The 24,734-nt window shown below is 51.8% G+C and overlaps 1 protein-coding gene across 2 annotated transcripts in view; it reads right to left on the bottom strand.

Moving 5' to 3' along the window:
• The window catches only part of RAB6B (RAB6B, member RAS oncogene family), a 129,354-nt gene extending 125,003 nt beyond the window's left edge, over nt 1–4,351 (bottom strand). Inside the window, exon 1 of one of the 2 annotated variants that reach the window (XM_074964179.1) lies at nt 4,086–4,351. In XM_074964179.1, coding sequence (XP_074820280.1) covers nt 4,086–4,167 — 82 coding nt within the window. In that variant the 5' untranslated portion in view covers nt 4,168–4,351. The remainder of the gene's footprint in view (nt 1–4,085) is intronic. The other variant, XM_074964180.1, reaches the window with a different exon arrangement.
• Nucleotides 4,352–24,734: the final 20,383 nt, after the last annotated feature.

Here is a 24,734-nt window from a genome sequence, read left to right as displayed (position 1 = left end):
GTCCCAGAAAACAAGGGGTTGGTACAGCACCACAGAAAGAATCAGCCTTAGAGCCTCTGAGCAAAAGTGCCAGGATCTCCCTTTAATGCAGAGATGCCCATGGATGCACGTCCTCTCCTGAGTGGACAGAGAGGACACTTGCTGAGGACCTGGCACTCTGTCCTGTGAACACAGGGCACTTGGTAGCCAGCATGCTAGATGGATGGGGAAAGGGCAGTGACTTCTTTTGCAGGAGACACCAGAGGTCACTTGCAACCATCATTGCCCCTCCTCCATGTAGCTACTTATTTCAAATGCTTCTGAGAGCTGGACCTAGATCAGCTGTATGCCCCGTTACAACTGAGCTCATACGGCCTTTGATCAATAGCACTTCAGTCAGACTACAGTCACTGCCTGGGGGCATCTCCCTGCTCTGGCTCTGCTGGGATGCACTGGATAGAAAGTTTCATGTGAAAACAGAAAGGGGGATTTTAATCATTCCTGTTTCCCAAAGCAGCCAGTGGAAGACCCTCCAGTCCACAATCAGACTCCCGATCCACTCATGGGCCTTATACAATGGAAATGGGATCAAGGGTGTGACTTGCATGCAATAAGGAAGGATTGATTCAACTGCTTCTCATGGCTCACCCTGGCTCACATTCTAAATGTGCTGTTTAATGTGCAGATGGGAGACTTATCCTGAGAGAGGAATAACAGTGATTTGTCAGACAAGGGTGTATGTGTGTATGTAAATCATTCATGCAAGACCCTGCAGCTGCAGGTCTTAGATTCTGTAGTCCCTGACCCTCCAACCCTTGCAAAGGCTTTTGGTAAAAGGGGGCCTAGAAAAGAAAATGGCCAGCCCAGGCTCCATACATTACATCACGGAGTAGGTTTCTCTAATGAACTGTTCCTGTTTGAAAATCTGGGGCAAATGTGGATCTGAACAATAGAAATACTGCCACAGTTGTAAAGAAACCATTTCAAAACAGAAATAATGGGAGCAAAGTTAAGCTTTGAAAGTGTTCATTCCAGATTTTATACCATTTTTCTGTAAAACACCAAACCAACTAACCAAACCACCCCCTTTATATGAGGTGATAAATATACTTCTCCCCTTAGAGACATATTTTATTGGAAGATGGTTACTATCTCTGATTGTCAATCGATACACTTGCAAGAGCACTTAAATCACTTTTTCCCCCTGATTTTTCTTATGATGCAACACTGGAGGAATCGTTAATGCCATAGAAATGGTAAAAGGCAAAGCTGCTCAGATACTCTGGGGATGGGCAACTAGATAGAGAGATAGCAATTTAAAAGGCAACACTTCTGATATACAGACTACCTAGCTCAATGCAGCCAGATGTGTGGGTGAAAGCTTCTCTGGTGACCCTCTCTATACAGATCAGAAGCACCTTTCAAGGTAACACTCCTCAACCTCAAATCACAAGCTGCCTTTGTCTGGAAATTGGTCAGCAATGACTGTAGCTTAATGAGTTTGTCCCCCATTCTCTGAAATTCCACACTGGGAACAGAAGAAAAGATGAAATACCATTGAAAAGCGGACTGATTTCAATTACAGCTGTGCTTTCGACAGCAACTATCAGGCTGTAGTTTGCTAGCCAGCAAGTAAATGACAGATAGATTCAGAATGTGGGGTCTGTCATTAGAGGAAGAATAATGGAGGCTGCAAATGGAAGGTAAGGGGTTCTCAAATGGAAAGGTCTGAGTAAAGTTCATGGTTTCTGTACATAAAGGAAGAGTATACAGCAGTCTCCTTTCCCTATTCACTGACAAAGGTCTCAGGCACTGGGAGCATAGCTGCTAATTTGGAGGGAGTGTCTGCATTTGCTGCTTTGCTGATTGATAGTGTAGAATCCATGACTTCAGAGACCCCAGTGGGTTTTTCAGAAGTGCTCACTGTAGACTCTGTTCCCACTCAAGTCCCTGGGGAAACTCCAATTGGTTTCAGTGGGAGCTTAGGCCAGTGCTGAAAATCCCACCCTGTGGGTTTTCAGAGCTAGATAGCTGAACAAGTCAGCCCTTTAGAGGGACCCCTTCACTGCCCCCATGGCTACCCACACACCCCAGAGGAAGGCAAGTAAGTTGCTACAGGCCTATGAACAATAGCTGCTAACAGCCCTGTGAAGGGTGTTAATAAAGTGACAAAGGTGGGAAAGAGTCTTTTGTTCTTGCTTATCCAGCCCCCCACCCCCGCAGGGTGGGTCAAGTATGGAGAAGCTCAGGGCAGGGAGGAAAAAGGATGAGAAAACTGATCATCAGCCAGGAGTTCTTGTTTTCGTTCTGCATGTGCATACGCAGCCCGGTCATTTGGTTTCTCCTCCACGTGACACAACATTCATCCAAGACAGTCAAAAATATCATAAAAATGCATAGCTCTGGATGATCTTCACACCATTCCTGAGCTCCTGGGGCAGTCCAGCCCCCCTTCCCAAACCCATATTGCTACATCTTGTACTTTTCCATCATGACACGCCCTCCAGTCACTACAAGATTGTTCTATTCCCCTCCCCCTTACTGCACATATGGCAAATACTGTTCTCTAGACATTGCAGCATCTTCTTTGTCAGAATCAGAAACTCCTGCACACCTGGGAGCCCTACACGCATGCACCCATTGAAGGAGGGGGCAAACTGGGGAAGGGGAGCTGCTCTGGGACGCTGTCCATCAATGAGAAAGAAATGATAGGAAACAGCAAAGCCGTGAATAAAGAGGGCATTGCAGGATGGGCAGCGTGTAGCATCCTGCAACCTTTTGTTCCATCATCCAGGCTTGGGAAAGTCAAGTTCAGCCCTAAAGAGAGGGCAACTGAACATGCTGCTCGCTGCCAAGGGATCTGGACTACAGAGCATCTTGAAGCAGACTCCTGCTGGGAACTCCATCTAATCCACTCTGTCATCAATGCCAGACATTTACCTTTATCCTCATCCCACCTCCGCCCCTTCAGAAAGTCTGAGGAACAGGCACGCTCTGCACAGCATAATTAAACCATGAGCTGCAGCCATGCGATGTGGGTCTCATACAGCACCAGCTCCCTCTTCCCCAGTGCTGTAAACCAAAACCATTAAGGACGTTATAGGATAATCACTCTGCCCCAGAACCCTCCCAGGTTTCCATGTGAGCTCTCCTTATATTGTGCAACAAATGCCTTTCGTTTGACAGCCAGGTGGCACATCAGAAGCAGGGAGCCAGACAAAGTTTGGTTACAGAAGAGCCACTGCTAGGCTCACGGATGGTAGAATCCCTGGCAGGAGGCTGTGAGCTGGGGGGATATTAACAGATAATTTTATGGCCAGGTCTTGCTGACTTGTTACACCCCCGGAAGGGTTTTTAATATCAATATAGGTAGGTGGGGGAAGGGAGGCTGCAGCTCAGGCACTTGGCAAGCATCAGGGTGTGTCTCCTTCTCCTCTCATCTTTATTTTCACATCCAGCTTCTACAAAGCTCAGCAGGCTGCTTTACACCAGACTGTCCAGTACAACCCCCACCACCCCGTATGTGCTAAGACATGCCAGCTGCTTGAGAGACAATCCAATAGCCACCAGCGCGCCCCCCAAACCAACCCACCCACCCCAGGGAAGGGGCAGTCCTGGAATTCTCTGCACCCCCAGGGCTGCGGACAGATGCCTGTCCCTGCTCCACCAGACAGGAGTTCAGCTACAAAGGAGAATGCAAAATAACAACAAAGTTCTTGAGCAGGCCCCTTGGGCAGGACCCCGGGTTTATTAGCACTGGGTCATTGATCCTGCGGTTTCCGTTTGGCCTGAGCCCTCCCCTTGGAGCAAGGATTGCAGCTCCATCCCCGGACGCCTCCCTATGCAGCACAGTCCCGCAGCCCGAGCCGCCCTCCCCAGGAGCCAGCCCACCAGCGCAATGTGCCAGGCGCTGATCCCGGGTCACTTTCAGCCGCGCCCCTCGGCACAGCTGCCCCCCTCCGGCACCTCGCTCCCTGGGCCCGGCCGCAGGATCGGGGCCGCCCTCCGCAGCCGCAAAGGACACGGGGGGGCGCAGGCTGCAGCACAGGCAGGGGCCGGCTCCAAGGGGACCCCCCCCGCCCCACGGGACCGAGCCCCAGACTCACCGCTCTGCTCCCCCAGAAAGACCAGCTTGAATTTCCGCAGGGGGTTCCCGAAGTCTCCTCCCGCGGACATGGTGCCGGGCATGGGGCAGGAGGGGGTCCCTGGGCGGGAGGCGGCTCCTTGCCTTCCCTGGGCTCGCTGGCCGGCGGAGGGAGCGGCCGGGCGGGGCCGGGACACGCCGGAGTCGCTCCGAAGCGATGGGGATGCTGGCGAGCAGCGCTCTCTGCCTCCTGTATCTTCGCTCCCCCTCCCCGGCGCCTGCGCTCTGGCTCCCCGCTCCTGATGTCATGCTGGAGCAGCAAGCCAATGCGGTGCGGCAGGGAGCTTCGCCGGCTGCATCGGGGCTGCAGGGCTCCTTGGGCAGCGTCCCCCGAAGCCCAGCGCCGCGGCCTCACCGGCCCTGCTAGAGCCAGCTCCGGCTGCAGGGGGGCTAACCTGCAAAATGCTGCCTCACCTGAGAGAGGCTGGGAGGGAACAAAGTGACCTCGGGGCTGTGCAGCAGCAGCAGATAGGCGGGGGGGGGGGGAGAAGTGGACAGAATTACCTCCTCCCAGAGCCCCCCCCCGTCCAACACCCCCTGCTCCACACCAGCTCACCCTGCATGCCCAGACCAGAGCCAGCCTCCTTCCTTCCCCTCCTCCTGCCTAGGGAAAATAAAGGCTAGGCACAAGCATCTCCTTACTGCCCCAAGGTGACCAATGCTGCACTGTTTAACAGGAATAACAAACCGTACAAAGGAATAGAATCATAGAATCATAGAATCATAGAATATCAGGGTTGGAAGGGACCCCAGAAGGTCATCTAGTCCAACCCCCTGCTTGAAGCAGGACCAATTCCCAGTTAAATCATCCCTGCCAGGGCTTTGTCAAGCCTGACCTTAAAAACCTCTAAGGAAGGAGATTCTACCACCTCCCTAGGTAACGCATTCCAGTGTTTCACCACCCTCTTAGTGAAAAAGTTTTTCCTAATATCCAATCTAAACCTCCCCCATTGCAACTTGAGACCATTACTCCTCGTTCTGTCATCTGCTACCATTGAGAACAGTCTAGAGCCATCCTCTTTGGAACCCCCTTTCAGGTAGTTGAAAGCAGCTATCAAATCCCCCCTCATTCTTCTCTTCTGCAGACTAAACAATCCCAGCTCCCTCAGCCTCTCTTCATAAGTCATGTGCTCTAGACCCCTAATCATTTTTGTTGCCCTTCGCTGGACTCTCTCCAATTTATCCACATCCTTCTTGTAGTGTGGGGCCCAAAACTGGACACAGTACTCCAGATGAGGCCTCACCAGTGTCGAATAGAGGGGAACGATCACATCCCTCGATCTGCTCGCTATGCCCCTACTTATACATCCCAAAATGCCATTGGCCTTCTTGGCAACAAGGGCACACTGTTGACTCATATCCAGCTTCTCGTCCACTGTCACCCCTAGGTCCTTTTCCGCAGAACTGCTGCCTAGCCATTCGGTCCCTAGTCTGTAGCGGTGCATTGGATTCTTCCATCCTAAGTGCAGGACCCTGCACTTATCCTTATTGAACCTCATCAGATTTCTTTTGGCCCAATCCTCCAATTTGTCTAGGTCCTTCTGTATCCTATCCCTCCCCTCCAGCGTATCTACCACTCCTCCCAGTTTAGTATCATCTGCAAATTTGCTGAGAGTGCAATCCACACCATCCTCCAGATCATTTATGAAGATATTGAACAAAACCGGCCCCAGGACCGACCCCTGGGGCACTCCACTTGACACCGGCTGCCAACTAGACATGGAGCCATTGATCACTACCCGTTGAGCCCGACAATCTAGCCAGCTTTCTACCCACCTTATAGTGCATTCATCTAGCCCATACTTCCTTAACTTGCTGACAAGAATACTGTGGGAGACCGTGTCAAAAGCTTTGCTAAAGTCAAGAAACAATACATCCACTGCTTTCCCTTCATCCACAGAACCAGTAATCTCATCATAAAAGGCGATTAGATTAGTCAGGCATGACCTTCCCTTGGTGAATCCATGCTGACTGTTCCTGATCACTTTCCTCTCATGTAAGTGCTTCAGGATTGATTCTTTGAGGACCTGCTCCATGATTTTTCCAGGGACTGAGGTGAGGCTGACTGGCCTGTAGTTCCCAGGATCCTCCTTCTTCCCTTTTTTAAAGATTGGCACTACATTAGCCTTTTTCCAGTCATCCGGGACTTCCCCCGTTCGCCACGAGTTTTCAAAGATAATGGCCAAGGGCTCTGCAATCACAGCCGCCAATTCCTTCAGCACTCTCGGATGTAACTCGTCCGGCCCCATGGACTTGTGCACGTCCAGCTTTTCTAAATAGTCCCTAACCACCTCTATCTCCACAGAGGGCTGGCCATCTCTTCCCCATTCTGTGATGCCCAGCGCAGCAGTCTGGGAGCTGACCTTGTTAGTGAAAACAGAGGCAAAAAAAGCATTGAGTACATTAGCTTTTTCCACATCCTCTGTCACTAGCAGCACCCTGCACTGCTGAAGTGCAACTTGTTAGTATCATTAGCATTATAATAGGGCTCAGAGGCCCCCTGGTGCAAGGTGCTGGATACACCCATAACAGCTGATCTCTGCCCAGTTTACACATCAAGGCTCTGGGGCGACCATGCAGTATCATGGGCTAAATGGAGAAAAGAAGTATTCTCATTTTACGGATGGGGAGCCACAGGTCAGAGAATAAGTGACTGTCCAAGATCACATAGCAAATCCCTGGAAGAGCTCCTGTAGCCCATTAGAGACCAACCAGCTACCTCTGGGGTGGAATGCATCAGTTATTTAACCGCACATGGGAACACCACCCCATGGTTCATGGGGTGTGTGCCATATAGGACTGAAATTTCAGGGTGAATTTGAATCGTGAGCTCTGGAGAGGCACATTTTAAAAAACGAACAGAAGGGAGTCTGCCTCAGCGGGGTGGAATGGAATAAGCCAGCTGGAATGTGGCCAGGTAGCACTGGTGGTCTTGAAAAAGTGACAGAGCATCAAGACTGTCTCAGAAGGAAAAATGCCACTATCAAGTTAACCAGCACCACTAGTCTTTGGGGCTCCCATGCACCCAGTTACCAGGCCCAAACCTGCTTAAACTTGTGATGAGATCATAGGACCATAGGGAGAAGTACAATCAACAATGGTATTTTTTTAACACACTCACTTCCAGTGCATTCTGGGAGGCAACTCACTCCTTAACTAAAACCAGTGAATGATAGAAAACAGGGGAAATAATCTAATAGGTCATCGTATCTACACCCTCTCCCTCTCTGCCAGTGTAAGGTTCTCCCCGCCAGTGTATTATCAAGGGCTTTGTGCTGTGTAGTTTCAAATGCTTCTGGCAATAAGACTTCCATCACATCCCCTGTGGGAAGCTATCACACCTGTGTTTAATAGACCTCTCTGGTAGGAATGTTTTTTATGATATCCAGACAATACTTTCCTTTGCTCAGCTTCAGATCATTATTAATTATGTCTGCTGGAAGCCTCTGAATTCCCCAGCACCTTAGTTCTTCCACACATCACATACTTGGAGGCAGTAATCACAGCCATCATTTAGATGGGCTCTTCTATTTAATTACACTAATATTTCCTCACCAATCAGCTGCTGCAGCCCCAGAAATCCAGGCTGGGTCTCAGAAGGCCAACTTCCCGCTCCGTGACATGGCATCTTTGTGTCTGCAGCCCAAACTTGCCTGGACTTTTTATCCACATTGTATGTTCATATTAATTTTCCATCCACTACCACAGTGAGGTCTCTTCAGTATTTCTCCTTGCTAACTAACTTCCTCCTATTGAATAGCAGATGTGGGATTATTTCCCACTGCCCCCCAATCTAGTAATCTGCATTTTTCCCAGCCAAATATCCTTTTCATTTATTTCCAGTGCTTGTTTTTAATTCTCTAGGCCCCTTTATTTTCTTTCTGGGCTTCTCCTAGTCTACAGTATTCCCCACAAATTTAACTCAGGATGACTTGGCTCCTAATAGAAGATCATTACATAGATATTAACCCAAGTTACTTCTGTTCTTTGTGGTAACCTCCTGGATCCTTGCTCTGTTTATTGATACCCTATGATCACCATTCCTCAGCCTGCTTTCACTTCATCTAACAATGATCATATCCAAGCTGTTTTCAATATGTTTTCCCACTAAGTTTCATAAGGAAGTGTGAGGCACACTTTACGAAAGGCCAGGTGCACGAACCTATTGATTTCAGTTTTTCCTTCCACTGATGTTGATCAAGAAAAACAAGCTGGCTTCTCCAGCATGCTATTCCTTGCTCTCTGGTATTTGCATGGAACATATTTTGCAAATCTGTCACATACGTCAGTCTTCGGATTGGCACTTTTTAAACATATGTGTAAAGTGGCACTAAGTAAACCAATGGGATGGGCCAAGTTCCTCCCTCAGGTAAATTCACTAAAGTCAGTGGAATTAGACCATCATAACTCTCAGCCCTTACAGTTTTCCTCACCTCACTATCACTTCCTGTATTTTACCAGAGCATGACTGGCAGGAAGAAGAAGAACTGACGTGTGCTGGGGATCTTGCACTGTGTTCAGACCCCGGTGAGGTGTCCACCATCCCATGACTGCTGCTAGAAGTGGCCCCATCGTTCCTCCCCTCCCAATTTAAGGCAAGGATACCAACTTGATCTTTAATTAGAAAGTAACTATTATCACCGTAGCTTTGGGGATACAGTCGCATAGATCTTAGTGTAGACTGTTGTCCCCTTACTAACGTTCAGTGGGGGTGTTTTAGTTGCTAGCTCCCAGTACTAAAAAGGGGGAAGGGTCAATGGGGAATCAGGACCCTGAGACTGACAGACCCCAGGAACAAGGGGGAGAGGCCAATGCTCCAGGTCAGCCTGAACGACAGGGCGAGCAGGCTCGTCAGGGAGTCAGGAGGCCAGGGAGGTCCCGTCCTCCATGTGAGCTGGATTTGCCTGGGTCAGACAGAGTGGGGCCGAGCTAAGGAGAAAGCAGGGGCCCAGGCTCAGCTGGGGAGCAGAGCTGTGCCAGATCCAGAGGGACCAGAAAAGCAGCCCAGGAAGCAGGTCAGTGCTGGGAACAGAGTCACAGAAGCAGCCTGCAGAGCAGACCTGTCCTGGGAGCAGAGCTGCAACAACCAGAGGCAGAGGGGCCAAAGAAGCAGCCCAGGGAGCTGGAGGCAGAGCAGCAGCAGCAGCAGTGCTGAGACAGCGTGGTGGGGCTGGAGCAGTCTGGAGCTGGGTGTGGTGAGCAGCTGGGGAAAGCGAGGGGGACCCTGGGCAGCGGGCCCAGCACAGGGAGATGCCTCAGCCAAGAGGCTCTGCAGGCCAGGCTCGGACCGTAACCCCGAAAGGGCGAGGGTGACACTGGGAAGAAGGGTCCTGCCACTTAGAGCCTGAGAGCGTGTGGCCACCACCAGAGCAAGTATCCAACCCACAGCATCCCTGCAGCACAGCCAGGGCCTGAGAAGAAGGCCTGGGACTTACAAGGAACAGACTGTGAACTGCCCTGACGTTCCAGAGACACTGTTGGTGATGTTCCCTGCCACAGAGTGGGTTGATGTGTTTCCTTTAACCTTTCCCATTTTTCCTAATTATTTTTAAAATTAATTGCTGATTAAATAACTTGCATTTGTTTTAACTTGTATGTAATGGTCAGTGGGTCAGAGAAGTGCTCCGTGCAGAGAGAGTACCCCGGAGTGGGGACACCCTAGCCCCTGTCCTAGGTGACTACAGCAGGGTTGGGGGTCGAGCCCCCCAGGAATCCTGGGCCCAGCCTTGTTGGGGTTACGAAGACTCTGCCAGACAGGAGAGTGAAAGGGGAGTCCTCGAGGGAAGAGAGGCCACTGGGTAAAGGAAGTGGGAGCAAGGACTCAGATCCTTTCACTAGCCCACTTCACCGGGGTAGTGCAGAAGCCAGGAAAGTTCCCCACAAGAATGGGACTATTCCCCCACTTACATTAGCCTCATGGGTCCCAATCCTCAAAGTTAGTTATGCACCTAACTCCCAGTGGAAACTAGGAGCCCAAATATTTTGCAGGATCTGGGCCTCTGTTCCTACAATTCTGCCCTTTACTCTACCATGTCTTATTATCACTAATGGACAGTCACTTACCCAGCAGCCTCTGGGGCCTGAGGATTGGTGTCTGAGCTCTTGGTTCATATACATGTTGGCAGGGGAGGAGTTTGATCTATTGCTGCATCAAAAGGAAAATGTAGCTACTTCCTCTGAACCAGTTTAGGGAGCGAGAGCTGGGGGCAGGGGGTCATCCCTTTGTGCAGAGCTAGCAGGAGAGATTCTTCCCCTCAGCAGGAACATGTCAGGGTAAAGAGCAGGCATGGCAGGAAGTGTGATGAACTCACCACTTGGCAATGGTGCCACTAGGTGTAGCTGTTTCATTATTACAGATGAAAATTGCTTTATAGTGACCCCTTCCTCCTCTTGCAGAGAGTCCTCCAAGGGGCTCAGTCAGGCTCTGCCGATACCTTCCTATTTGCTAAATAAGTTTCTACTGATCACAGATGGCCAGTCCCCAACAGTTTTCAACCTGGTGATACCGGTGTGGCTGCTTATTCAGTGCAGGGTACAATGGGGGTATCAATAGGCACAGAGTTTCAGACCGTCAGTCTTATGTTGAATTGGGCATATGCTTATCCTTGGCTGTCTCTTAGCATCCCATTGCCCTGTTCGCAAGGCATATGGGTCATAGTGGCAGTGGTCAGCTGAAAGTCAGAGACCAGGACATCAGCAAGACTGCAGTGGGGCAATAGTGCGAGCAGCTGGTGCACTGGAGAGTGGAGATCCCCTGGTGGAAGCTCTGCTGCATCCTGGGCCTTTGCCATAGGCTCTGGCAGGGTCGTGCAAAGACCTGCAAGCAGGAGTGATTGCACACTGCAGAACTAGGGCGCAAGTGCAAAGAGACAGGGCAAGATGAGCTACAGACAGCGCGGCAGGGGGTTAGCATAAGGAAAGGCAGCGCATGCATGCGATGTTTTCAGCTGGCTATATAGTGGCGGCTGCCATGGCCAGTCCTCCACTGAGCCTCACGCAGCAAAGGCTCTCTCCTAGCCTTCATTAGCAGACGGCTCAAAGGAAAACCATTTTCAATCCGACTGGTTAAAACAAGGTCCGTCTCGCCACTCTAGGTGGCTCTGCCCACACTATGTTGTGGTTAAGGCATAGTACCAACACTCTGGAGATCTGGGTTCGAGCCCTCCTTTGTCTGACATTGGGCACAATCATTTCTGTGCCTCAATTCCCCATCCATAAAACATGGCTTACAAGCCTTCCTTTATTTGGACTGTAAGCACTGTCTCTCACTAGGTGTCTGGATGGGGCCTGGCCCATCAGGGTCTTGATCTTAGCTGAGACATGCAGCCAGCACTGTAATAAGTGGGTAGTGTCTCTGCACTCTGTGTCCAGGCCTAGCTCTGTAAGAAAGGGAATGGCAGTGTTAATTCTGCCGGGTTGATTGGTCAAACCCACACGTTAAATCCAATAGATTCCTTATGTCATATACGCCAGGAAACAAAGCTCATTGAAAACCAGATCATCTGCCCACAGCCTCCTGAGGGTCGGAATATTGAACTCAGCTGCAAAGACTGGGGCAGGGGAACAGGGGGGCTCTTGTATTAAGGATCTCTATGTGCTGGTTAGTGAAACTCAGCCAGTCTACTGTGCTTTCTCATTCCTTCTTCCCCCATCTCCTTAACGCACAAGGAGGCTTTGCTACCCATCACATGGATCGCACAGCACAATGAGCTGGTCCCTCACCTATGTAATGTCAGCGTTACACTCCATAGCGGTTCCGTACAGCAGTTCCATTTACATCTCCCTGTTCATGTCAGGCCTGATCTGAGAATGTTATTTAACATGCTTGTTAATATGCATATGCCTGATTTGCATGTCAAAAGCCATGATGCATGGGGGGGCCTTTGGTGTTGCCACAGCTGTCCTGAAGCCTGATAAGGTGACGTTGCTGGAATGGACAAGATTTTTAAATAAAAGCCTATTAAAGAATATCACACGTTTGTTGACAGCAATGTGTAATCATGTGGGCTAACTAACACAATTGTAAAGTGTCATTTAGACAAGGGTCAAACTTCTGTTGCAAGTCATATTTAACACTAGGGTGGATCTTTGGTTTAAACAGGATTAGCACCAATGTTTGGTCCTTGGCTATGTCACAGTTTACAGTCATGTTAGTTAACCCGTGTTAAAGCACACTTACATGTTGTACCATACCAAGCCACTAGCAAAACTGTTTGCAAACAACTCGGGCTGAAATTAGCCATCTGCCTACTCAATGGATACTTACGACTCACTGATCCATTTGCCAAAATTAGGCTTTGGGCCTTAATTCCTCACTCAAATATCCCATCGCTCAGGTTAGACCCAAAGTTTTCTACATTCCGCACAAATCTGGGGTCTCCTCACTTCTGTTGTTGAAAGTTATTTACAGCAAAAATAAAGAATCATTGCACTGATGTTGTATAGACACCAAAGGGATGAATCTCACGGCATGTGATATTTCCTAAAGGAATCATTTCTTTGTGTCCCTCTTTTCTTTTGCATCTTTGTCCCACATTTGAACCTAAGAACAGCCATAGTGGATCCGACCAAAGGTCCTGCTAGCCCAGTATCCTGCCTTCCAACAGTGGCCAATACCAGGTGCTTCAGAGGGAATGAACAGAACAGGTAATTACCAAGTGATCCATCTGTCACCCATTCCCAGCTTCTGGCAAACAGAGGCTAGGGACACCATCCCGGCCTATCCTGGCTAATAGCCATTTATGGAACTAGCTTCCATGAATTTATCCAGGGCCTTGGAGTTACTGGTTCGAGAACAATTCGTGAACTAAAACGCGGCTACATTTGTGTGATGTTGCACTCCCTATGTTTATGGAAATATGCTTATGAGTTTAAATACAATGTAACTGGAATATGCTTTCTGCAAAAGGGCTCTTGTAAGGAATCATTACAAAGTTTATAATCTACTGAGTGTGTTCATCCTAGTTGTATGAATGTATCAATCTTGTATCTGAAGCTAGACATATGAAGTATTACTCTAAAGTCCTATTGTAATTATGCAAAGTGTGGGTCATTAATGGTGGTTTAGAATCTTGATGTCTCCCATTGACCAGGACAATTGGCTGTAAATGGCTCTGTTTACTTGTAAGCCTTCCTGTGCTCCTGTAAGTCAGGCCAGAAAGAATGGAGGCTTGGGGTCTCACAGGACACGTGACCATGTCAGCTGGCACTGGAATCCATCTTAAACCTGGTGTTTTTCCATTTAGAAAGAGGGATGGGAACTCAGAGAGACAAAAGATTCCTGCCTTATGCCAAAGCTATAAAAGGGGGTGGAACAGAACAAAGGGGGCTGCCAGTCATAAGAAATCCCCTTTGTTACCACCTGAGCTGGAACTAACAAGGACTGTACCAGGGGAAAGGATTGGGCCCGGACTAAGAAGGAGTCTAGTCTGTGAAAGAAGTTTATTGGAACATCTCTGTGGGTGAGATTTACCTGTATTCAGTTTCTTAAATGTATTAGGCTTAGACTTGCGTGTTTTGTTTTATTTTGCTTGGTAACTTACTTTGTTCTGTCAGTTATTACTTGAAATCACTTGAATCCTACTTTTTATACTTAATAAAATCACTTTTGTTTATTAGTAAACCCAGAGTAAGTGATTAATACCTGGGGGAGCAAACAGCTGTGCATATTTCTCTATCAGTGTTATAGAGGGCGGACAATTTATGAGTTTAGCCTGTATAAGCTTTATACAGAGTAAAACAGATTTATTTGGGGTTTGGATCCCATTGGGAACTGGGTGTCTGGGTGCTGGAGATAGGTGACCTGCTGAGCAGTTTTGGTTAAAGTCTGCAGCTTTGGGGGCGTGGCCTGGACCCTGGGTCTGTGTTGCAGCAGGCTAACGTGTCTGGCTCAACAAGGCAGGGTTCTGGAGTCCCAAGCTGGCAGGGAAAACGGGCTCAGAGGTAGTTTCAGCATGTCAGGTGACAGTCCCAAGGGGGTCTCTGTGACCGAACCCGTTACAATTTGTAACAAATACAGTCAGAAATAGATAGTTCATCCAGCTCTCGTTGTTGGATGCTGTTGGCATTCCTTCATCATTTTATTTATATTAGTGTCTTATTACATTGTCCATGGATTCTGAAAGGAATAACATGCCTATAGATGGCCATGCATGAAGAAACAGCACTGAATATACAAAGCAGGTAATTGCAAGGTAAACAGACCCTGGATTATGCACCACCCTGTTAACCTAGACCTGTGACAATGAACAAACAAACCAGTGTATGTGTTTGAGAATTAGGGATTTGAAGGGCAAATAGAATCTCATGTCTGGAGAGCTTAAGTAACCCACACACCTTCCTGGGTGTGGTGTTCTGCCCCATCTAGTGGTACCGAGACCATTTAGACACAGAATTAAATGAGTCTGCTCTACAGCCTTAGCTAACAGCCGGTTGGCTTTTAGCTCATTCAGTAGAGGCTCATGCAGTAAGCTCCAGAGGCCCACCAAAGACCGGGGTCTGTCTGTGTTACACTTAGAAGTTTAGATCCTTCATGTGTGCCCATAACTTTATTTAACACTTCCTTCTTCATAGTCGGCGTCACCATGGTAGCTGAGGCGGCCGCTCCATTCAGCCAGTCTGCATAAGCAGATCCATCTCCTCTGAAGGACTCTATCAGAATAGAATTCACTGTCATTTTCCACCTTGCTGGATAAGGATAGCTCCCAGAAGACATTTACTTTCTTTTTCTTGTACCAGTGTAGCTTCCTGTTTACATTACAATCATTATTTTTGAAGGCCTTGTTCATTCTTAGTCTTAAACGCTAAATGCCAAGAGCACAGGTTTTGTTAGACTTCTAAATAAATGTAAACATTTTAACATTACTTTCTTTACCTTCTAGGTGTCTCTTTAGTTTTTTGTCTGCCCCCCACCACCCTGTTATTGCAGTATCTGCACACCACAATTTTTAATGTGTTTATCACATTACAATAGCCATGTGAGGAAGGCCCGCGCTATGCCCTCTGCTTTACAGATGTATACAAACAGTTACTTTGCAGCAAGCCAGGTTGCAAATCTCCCTTCAACTAGCTGTCTAGATGGGCCCTGCTGCCATGCACTGAAAGGTTCCTACGGCACATTGATCTATCCCACTTCAGTTAGATTCAATTGAAATGTTTCATTGTGACATTTTCAAAATGGTTCATTTCTATGTCAACCTTATTCCTTTTTTTGATCCTAAAAGCAGCTTATCTTGTGATCCAAAAAGCCATTCCAAGCTGAAAAACGAATTTTTTGTTTACCTGCAGCTCTGACCGCAGTTACCAAAGACATCAGGACCGCAGCTACCTGGTGGAGCTGGGGTGGGTGGAGCAGGGCAGGAAACTCATGCCCAGTTGAGCCCCAAGCACCTGAGCCCTGCCCCCTTTGCCAGCTGTTTCAACAGGCAGCAGAGGGTGCTACAAAGTCTGCAGCCCAGGGCTCCTCCCCGACCACATCCCAGCTGGGCCCCTTCTCTCTCCCTCTCCCCAGTCCCTGTTGCGGCCAGTCCTGCAGCACCGAGCTGAGAGATGTAGCTTCTTTCCAGCTGACCCCATCCTGGCTGCCACCACTGCTGAGCCCCACGGGGTCAGGGCAGGCTGCTCCCTCCCCTCCTTCCCCCAGAGGAGATTCCTCCAGACCGGGGAGGAGAGGGGCTGGGGGGACACAGGAGGAGGGTACCCAGCCATCTGGGATGGGCAGGGGGGTGAGTTAAGGGGAGGCGGGAGCTCTCACATGTGTACTGACTGCCCTCAGAAGTCTGGTGCTTGTAAATGCAGCAGTTGGCGCGCGGGCAGAGGGGCATAGCCTGTGGTCGGAGGAGGTGGCAGCACAGGCCTCTTGTCCACCACTTTGTTACTCCCGGCCCCTGGTGACTAGGGAAACTCAGCCCTCACCGCTGACCAAGTTTGCCCCCGGTCGCAGGGCTCATAAGTAACCTCCCTCCCACTTGGGATCTGTGGCAATGGCCTTCGCCTAACTTATGGTTGCCATCTTTCTACTTTCACAAAACCAAATACCCTTGCCCCCCGCCCGCCCCGCCCCTCCTCCAAGGCCCCTTCTCCGAGGCACGGCCCCCCCGTTCACTCCATCCCCCTCTCCGTCTGCCGCTTGCTCTCCCCACCCTCACTCACTCACACTCATTTTCACCAGGCTGGCTCAGGGGATTGGGGTGTGGGATGGGGGTGAGGAGTTAGGGGTGCGGGCTCTGGGGTGGGGCCAGAAATTAGAAATTCAGGGTATGGGAGGGGGCTCCAGACTGAGGCAGTGGGTTGGGATGCAAGAGGGGGATGAGGGCTCTGGCTGGGGGTGCGGGCTCTGGGGTGGGGCAGGAGATGAGGGGCTTGGAGTGCAGAAGGGGGCTCCAGGCTGGGGCTGAGGGGTTCAGGTGCAGGGGGAGATGCTCCGGCTGGGGGTGCAGAACCTTGGATGGGGCTGAGGATGAGGGGTTTGGAGGGTGGGAGGGGGATCAGGGGTGGGACAGGGGTTTGGGGCATGGGGGTGGTGAGGGCTCCATCTGGGAGTGCAGGCTCTGGTGTGGGGCTGGGGATGAGGGGTTTGAGGTGCAGGACAGTGCTCCGAGCTGGGACTGAGGGGTTTGGAGGTGGAAGGGGGTCAGGGGTGCAGGGTCCAGTTGGCGCTTACCTCAGGCAGCTCCCGGAAGCAGCGGCATGTCCCCCCTCCGGCTCCTATGCAGAACCATGGCCAGGCAGCTCTGCACACTGCCTCGTCTGCAGGCGCCGCCCCCGCAGCTCCCATTGGCTGTGATTCCCGACCAATGCGAACTGCAGAGCCAGCACCTGGAGCGGGGGCAGCACGCAGAGCCCTCTGGCTGCCCCTACACATAGGAGCTGGAGGGGGGACATGCCACTGCTTCCAGGAGCCATGTGGAGCCACGGCAAGCAGGGAGCCCACCTTAGCCCCACTGTGCTGCCGACTGACTTTTAATGGCCCGGTTAGTGGTGCTGACTGGAGCCGCCAGCTCCAGCTGAAAACCGGACACCTGGCAACCTTAGCCTCAGTTCCCCGCCATGCCTGTGACAATCCAAGGAACAGCTATCTCTTTAACCTGGTGCTCCGCAGTTAAGGTTAGCTTCAAGGGCTTGTGAAGCCCTAGAATCCAGGCATGCACACCGACAGGTCCAACCTGCTGTCTGGTGTACTCCTCCCTGTCCACGCAGCCCTATCCCCACTAAAGAGATTTCAGCTTTGCTGGCATTAGGGCAGGAGATCCTCGCTGGAACTCATACCAATCTATTAGTATTCTCCATCATACCCCAGCTTCACAAGATCTACACTGAATAAAGGATCCTTAAGCACAGTTGTTACTAGCAGCTGGGATCCCATTCTGCTTCACTCTGGCTTATGATTTGGTTAGGATGACACCTTGCCAAGCACATGCTGGGGACAGCTCTGCTGCCCTTTCGCTGCCCATTAATGTTAGCAATTGTTCATTGCCCCTGCTCCCAAAAATAAAAGGAACTTGCTCCAAAGCACCCAAAGTGTTCACACTGGAATGGTGATAACAAATGCAAATGAGGCTTGGCTCATTCCACCTCTTCCCCTGGATGCCAGCAGAGGGGAGTAGATAGCTGTATCCTTCAGAGCCTTTGCCATGGGGCAGATGTATCAATGGCCAGAAATGCCATGGCCAAAAGGGAGGAGGCAGACCCAGTCCTTTACCATAGACATGCACCTTTGTGAGCCCAGTATGTGTCCCCTGGGGCTGACCAAAGAAGCCCATGGAAGGTTCAGCTCGTGCCAGAGACAGCCCCTGCCTCTGGAGCGGGGCTGGCAGCTGCTTACGCCTGCGCTCTCTGGTCTGCACTCAGTGCTAGCTCTCATCTAATCTCTAAATGGCCAGGGTTCGCCTCACCTCAGGCAAGTCTACACTACAAAATTAAGTCACCGTAAGATACATCTATGTACAGCCACCACGAAAAGTGAACTGGTTTTACACATCCACACTACGCTCCTTGAGTTGGTGGTGCGCGTCCCCACCGGGAGTGCTTGCACCAATTTCACTGTCAGTGTGGGGCATTGTGGGGTGGGTTCTGAAAGGCAGCAACAGTCGATGTAAGCGATGCAGTGTCACTGGCACCGCAGCGACCTAACTCCATCGACATACTCCTCTCACGGGGGTGGAGTTATTAAGTTGGTGTAGTGGGCGAGTGTCATTGGTGGGAGCGACATTGCAGTGTAGAGGCTTACAGAGTTAGGTGAGTGTACGCTGCCTTACGTCAGCCTAGCTCTGTAGTGTAGATCAGGCCTCAAATACAGCTCTCCTCGCAGGCCCTGCCACGGTGTGTGGGCTCAGCCCCTCCCCAGGGCGGAGGGAGGGAGAGCTGGCTCTCTGGAGCAGGGCTCTGCCTGTGGAATTCAGTCCTGCCAGAGACCCAGTGGCCCAGCCTGGCCCCTTTTCGAGCACGGTGTAAGACACAGCTGTTAACCAAGCTTCTCCTCTGCCTGCAGGCCTGGGCTCTCCTGGCGCACAGAACACTGACCCCCATTCTCGGAGATTGATACTAGCAAAAGCCCTCGCCATCATTCCCCACTGGGGCAGCCCCATATGGGGCAGCAGCACTGGAGGCTGTGACATGGACAGCGGCAGGTGTTTCCAGCCCCACACATCCTTCTCCCCTACACCAGGGCCGGGGGAGTGAGAGGAGCATTTGCACATGGGCAAGATAATCAAGCCTTCCTTTTTCTCCTTCTTTACCATATTATTTCTGCCCTTCCCCTCAGGGCCTGGGCTAGGCCGCGCCAGGGTCCCCTGCCTATGCCAAATCGCAGCTGGCATTCAAGTGCTGACTCCCAAGCCTTATATTCTCAAGTATTGCTTCCCTGGCATTTGGTCTCTGGAGCCAGGCTTCTTCCTACACCCGCAGGATCTCAGTGATTCCCTGCAATGGCCCCGTCCCCAGATCTCTGCTCAGCCCTCGAGTCTACCACCTCTCCTCCAGGTGTGCGCCATGATCCCCAGGTGGTGCTGCCCATGGAAAGCCTCCAGCCTTCCTAGGTGGGTCCTTTGCTTGCATAGCACCCTGGGAAGCTTCATGTAGGGCCAGTGTCTTCCCTAGGGACGTGCCAGCCAGGATCTTCTGCTGCTTCTTTCTTTGTGGTGGTACCTGTCCAGCTTCTTTGTCCCCAGGCTGATGCTTGCGCCCCTTGAGCCCCTGCCCAGCAAGGGGTGGAACAGCCCAGAATACCTCATGCAGGCATCAAGGTTAAATGTCTCCAACACGTTTCCCTCACGGCCACACTCATCACCCCCCTGCCCTGCACACCCTGCTCCATGCATGGGGTGTTTCTGGCAGTCCTCTTATGCCCCATGCTCTGTCTGATTTCACTGCCCTCCTCGCTCAGCGACACCAGAGGCCCTTTGAGTCCTTCCCTCCAGAAAGGAGACCCACTGGCGGCTGGGGGTGCAGCCCAGCAGGGCTCCATCCCAGGAGTGGCAGATTGCACGTGGCTTTGGTGGCCATTCTACGCCCCAGATGAGGTCTCAAGTTCTAGACTTCCCCCTCTCGGAGCCTGTTAGTGTCTAGGCATGCTCCCTCCTGGGGGGGGGGGGGGGAAATAGTTCCACAGTAGCTGCTGTTGGCTTGATCTCCATGTATGAAGATCTCCACAAAACTCTGTGCCTGTCTTAGCCACATCACTCTGTTATCAGCATTAACTCACTCAGTGCGTGGTGGAGCCCTAGAAACACACAGCCCAGCCCCACATATCAGCCTCCTCGATGCGCCAAACAGAGCATCTGCAGTTGCTCAGATCTTACAGCCTCTGCCAGTCCCCCAACTCTGACATGACCCTGCCCTGTATCCTCTGTGCAAGGGGTACACTCTCCTGAGAGGAGATAGCATGAAGATGGCACAAATACCACCTTAAAGCTGACTTAACCAGGCACATGGGGGTAGGGTTGCCAACCCTCCCGGATTGGCCATGAGTCTCCTAGAATCGCTCTCCCATTGGCTACTGAAACCAATCTGGGAGATTTTAATAGGCCGCTAAAAGTCCATTCGGCAGTGCAAGGGGCTAAGGCAGGCTCCCTACCTGCTCTGGCTCTGCGCGGCTCCTAGACGTGACCAGCATGTCCCTCTGTGTGCTGCCCCCACCCCAAGCGCCAACTCCGCAGCTCCCATTGGCTGAGAACCACGGCCAATGGGAGCTGCAGGGGCAGTGCTTGCAGGCAGGGGAAGCATGCAGAGCCACCTGGCCACCCCTGAGCCTAGCAGCCAGACATGCTGGTTGCTTCTGGGAGCTGCCCAAGGTAAGCGCCACCTGGCCAAAGCCTGCACCCCGAGCCCCCTCCTGCACCTCAAACCCCTAATCTCTGGCCCCACGCCAGACCCCGCCCCCGCCCTGGAGCCTGCACCCTCTCCCTCTCCCACACCACAACCCCATGCCCCAGCCCTGAGCCCCCTCCCGCACCCAAAGTCCCTCCGAGAGCTTGCACCCCACACCCCCGCCCGCACCCCAACCCCATCTCACAGTCCAGTGAAAGTGAGTGAGAGTAGGGGAAAGTGAATGATGGAAGGAAGGAGGAATGAAGTGAGCAGGGGGCGGGGCTTTGGAGAAGGGGCAGGACAGGGGTGTGGCTTCAGACAAGGAGCAGGGTAGGAGGCAGGGCAAGGGTGTTTGATTAGACAGTTGGCAACCCTACATGGGGGCTGGGAGTTCCTTGCAGGAGGGAATCCCCATGTGATATGAAGGCAGCAGAGCCAGCCCTATGCTACCCCACTCTGCCAGCCCATCATCTGGAGCTCACCGCTGCCAAAAGGGCGCCCCAGTGGCCCCGGCTGTGTTCCTCCCTGAAGCCCCGCTCCAGCTCATCCTCTTCTCCCTGAGGCACCTGCGAAGAGGTGAGCACGAGCGGTGAGTGGTGGGCGGGCGGCAGGGGACCTGGAGGAGGGGAAGAAGAGGTATGGGTGAGCTGCCGGCCAGCTGGCATGTGGGGGGACCAGGGGAGGGGGCAAAGAGGCACACATGTGGTGGGTGGGGAGGCCTCAGGGGAAGGGGTGGGCAGTGGGGCTGAGCAGGGCTGAGGGTGGACCATGGGCAGGGCTTCAGGGGGAGGAGTCCGAGCGGGCCTGCGGGGGGGGCATGGTTCGGGCGTGCCCAACCTCCCCGAATGGAGGAGTCAGGCACTGCCCTGGCCCCGCTCTGCAGTGTACGGAGTGTGCTGGGATGGCAGCTGGGTTGATGCTGTGCTCCAGTGAGCCCCAACTGTAGCATGGCCCTGTGGGGGTACTTGCAGTCAGGCACCATTTAGAGCAGCTCTGGAACTGCTGTAATGTGTGGCAAGGGCCAACCCAGAGGATCATCAGCCCTGTAATTGGATTGGGAAGGGGATTGGGAAAGGTGGCATAAATGGTACATTCCTGCCCTATCTCTGCCCTCCTCCTTGTCCTGCGCAGGGCACTCCTTGGCCACCATCTTAGTGTCCCCGCTATATAGAACAGTGACTCCTGCAGTGCCCGTGGCATCGCTCATTTGGAAAGATGGCTCCCACGCACAGTCATTCGAAGGCCACACAGTGCCTCACAATTCAGTCACAGAGAGAAGGGTGTCCTGCCATTGCCCACCGATGGCTGGGGCTGCAGGGATGGTAAGTCAGTCGTGGGACCTCCCCACGCTGGGGAGAGACAGAAAGGCAGTTGCTTGCCCCTCGGTAAGGAAAGTGAGGCTATCCGGTGCAGCAGAGCAGGAGATAGAGCTACAGTAGCGAGGTTGGAGGTAATCTGGCGACCTCCGTCTCAGCTGAGGGTCAGTGTCTAGTTCAGGGTCTCTGATAAAGCCTCATCTTTCCCCAGCACTGTCCCAATCACCCTGGTTTCTCCACAGAAGAACAACACTTATCATTGAATGAAAGCATGGCCCAGTGGTTAGGACAGTGGGCTAGGTCTCAGGAGACCTGTGTTCTGCTCCTTGTTCTACCACCAACTTCCTGCGTGACCTTGGACAAGTCACTTAGCCTGGCTGTGCCTCAGTTTCCCCATCTGTAAAATGAGGCTAATAGAACTTCCCTTCAGGTTCTCAGATACTAGGGTAATGGGGGGAGGGCATTCAAGCCCCACAGAGAGGTGATATTTATGTGGCTAGCTTTATTTAACACACCTGGCCATGCCTGAAGATGGCCACAGCACCCACAACAGGCCAGCTTCTCAGGCCCTCAGCTTCTATTCAGACACCTATAAGGGGCAGATTTTCAGGGCCTCTGTACAGGTGATGGGTGGGTATCAGCTTTGGCAGCGTACCTGTGCCATCTCGTGGCAGAGCGAAAATACAGCGCTACTGCTGGGGCCGGGGAGTGAAGGGATTACAGAGCAGGGAGTGAGGGGAAAAGAAAGAGGGATGACTGCAAAGATTAGAAGGGGCAGGAGTGAGCCAGAAGGGAGGCGAGGGTAATGTTAATATAAAGGCAATACTAGGCCACCCAGAATGATAGATTCCACTTGCTTTTCCCAGCTGTGACATAACTGTACCTTTCTATTGTACACGTCTGTGTCCAGTTCCAAAGCATCAGCCCAGCCGTCCACATGGGTGTTTGCCAGAAGGCTGCTATAAAGAATGCACTGTATTACGACTGCCTCATGGAAGAAAGTGTTGCCTTGGGGAGGGAAGTGAGGCGTGTATCAGCTAGGTAGCAGCTCCCTCGGTCTCGAGGTGCCTAACGCCACACTACAGCAGCTGCTCGGGGTAAAGCAGGGAGATATGTGCCCTGACGGACTCACCAACACCACTTGCCAGAGACTCGGCGTATTCCATGGCGGGCTCCCCGCCAGCTACGGGCCAAGCCTGACCTTCCATAGTTTGTGAGCTCTCAGCAAATCCCAGCTCAAGCTGGTCAGGCTGCAGCAGAAATCACAAGGCCCCAGACTAGCAATCTAGGACCTTGATTTGACAGCTCCAGCCCCTCTGATCTCTCCCAGCCTTGCTGTTTGATATAATTCACCAACAGCCCAGCCAGTCCCAGCACAAGCTGCCTGAGATTTGTTCCTTTGCAGATTCCAAAAGCTAAGGAGGACAATAGAGAGATCTGACACTAAAGCAGCAGTCACACCTTTAAATACCCCCTGGTGCTTTGGGAGCAGGGTACCAGGACAGTGATTCCCTACAACACCCAGCTGGATGGAGGCTGGAGAAAATGGAGGGGGGAAATAGTAGGGAGCTTTGGGATGAAGGTGGGTGGTGTTGTGAAAGGGAATGAACATTAATGCAAATCCTGCTAACCCAGCATGGCTCTTTGCCCCCATTAGTGGCTAAACCATACAGAGAAATTAATGAACCTGCTACTGCCTCCAAGCTAACAGAGTTTAGTCAGTGGCAGCTCATGCTTTTAAAGCCCGCAGTCCAAGGTTCGATCCCCACAAGTGACCAGAATAAGGGCATTATTGTGTCCTGGCCCATTCAGCATATGTCTGCGTAGCAGTGATGCCTCTGGGTGGGTTATTGGCACAGGGATTGAACCTGGGACCGCTGGATTTTAATATATGAGCCTCTACTGCCTGAGCTAAAAGAGACCCCTTGATTCCCCAAACGAGGAGCAGGCTCATCAGCTTCTAGCTGGCCTAGCCACAACTAGAGGGGGGTTGACTGCCACCCCAAGCAGGCATTGCTTACACCTCTTTGTGTATTATCATCATGCCTGCCTGCTTTTTCACCACCCTCCATTCCAAAATAAATCTAAGAGTGAAGTGCATGGCTCTGCTTCCATCACTGTCCCCAATACCAAGCCCCAAGTCTCACTGACTTCCCAAGGCTGGAAATCGACCCCTGTAGGCGTCTCAAGTCATGGCTGTCAGAATCAGTGGCCATTTTTGAAAGTGTTGGCCCAAGGTCAGACGGTCCATAGCACTGTCGGGAATGAAACCCAGGTCTCCTTGTTACCCACCTGTGCCTTAATCACAAGGACATGGTTCCTAAGACATGTGGGACCAGGCTTTCCAGAGATCTCAGTGCCAAGCTGTCTAGCGCTGAGCACAGATCAGTGGGCCCAAATTTTCAAAAGAGCTGAGCTCCCTTTAGGCACCTAAACAGGGGCCAGATTTTCCAAAGAGCCTAGCAACGAATGTGCAGAAAATATGGCCCTGTGAAGGGGTACTTGAAAGTCTGGCCCCTGCAGCCTGTTCTTGACTGGGTGACTGGGGGGAGGCAGAAGCTCTGACCCCAAGCTGGAGAATGTGGGGAAGCAGAGACTGGGAAGTCCACAAGTATAGACCAGCCCTTCTCCGAAGTCTCCTGCAGAACCTCTGTCCGAGCCTGAAAGTTGTGGTGCCAAAAGAAACTGCTTCCACCCCTCCATGCCCAGCAGGCCCGTGCTGCGCATGTTCGGATCTCAATGAGAACTCTCCTGACGAGCTTCCTTTGGGTTAATTCTGTCCCTTCTTACACAGAACTGTCTGCCCAGGTGGGCCTGATCCTGTGAGGTGCTGGGGCCCTCCCCGCCTACTGACTTCAGTGAAAGGTGCTGCTCATGCTCAGCACCTTCCATGATCTGAGACTGTCAGCACAACAAGCAGAGCCCTGGGGAGCAGAAAGGAGATCTCCCAGAGGGCATTCAATACAGCACCCGAGAGTAGTAAACGTGGG

The sequence above is a fragment of the Natator depressus genome, chromosome 9 (assembly GCF_965152275.1).
Source record: "Natator depressus isolate rNatDep1 chromosome 9, rNatDep2.hap1, whole genome shotgun sequence".
Classification (NCBI taxonomy): Eukaryota; Metazoa; Chordata; order Testudines; family Cheloniidae; genus Natator; species Natator depressus.
The sequence above is the reverse complement of the archived record's forward strand: the minus strand, read 5'-3'. Positions and strand labels throughout refer to the sequence as shown.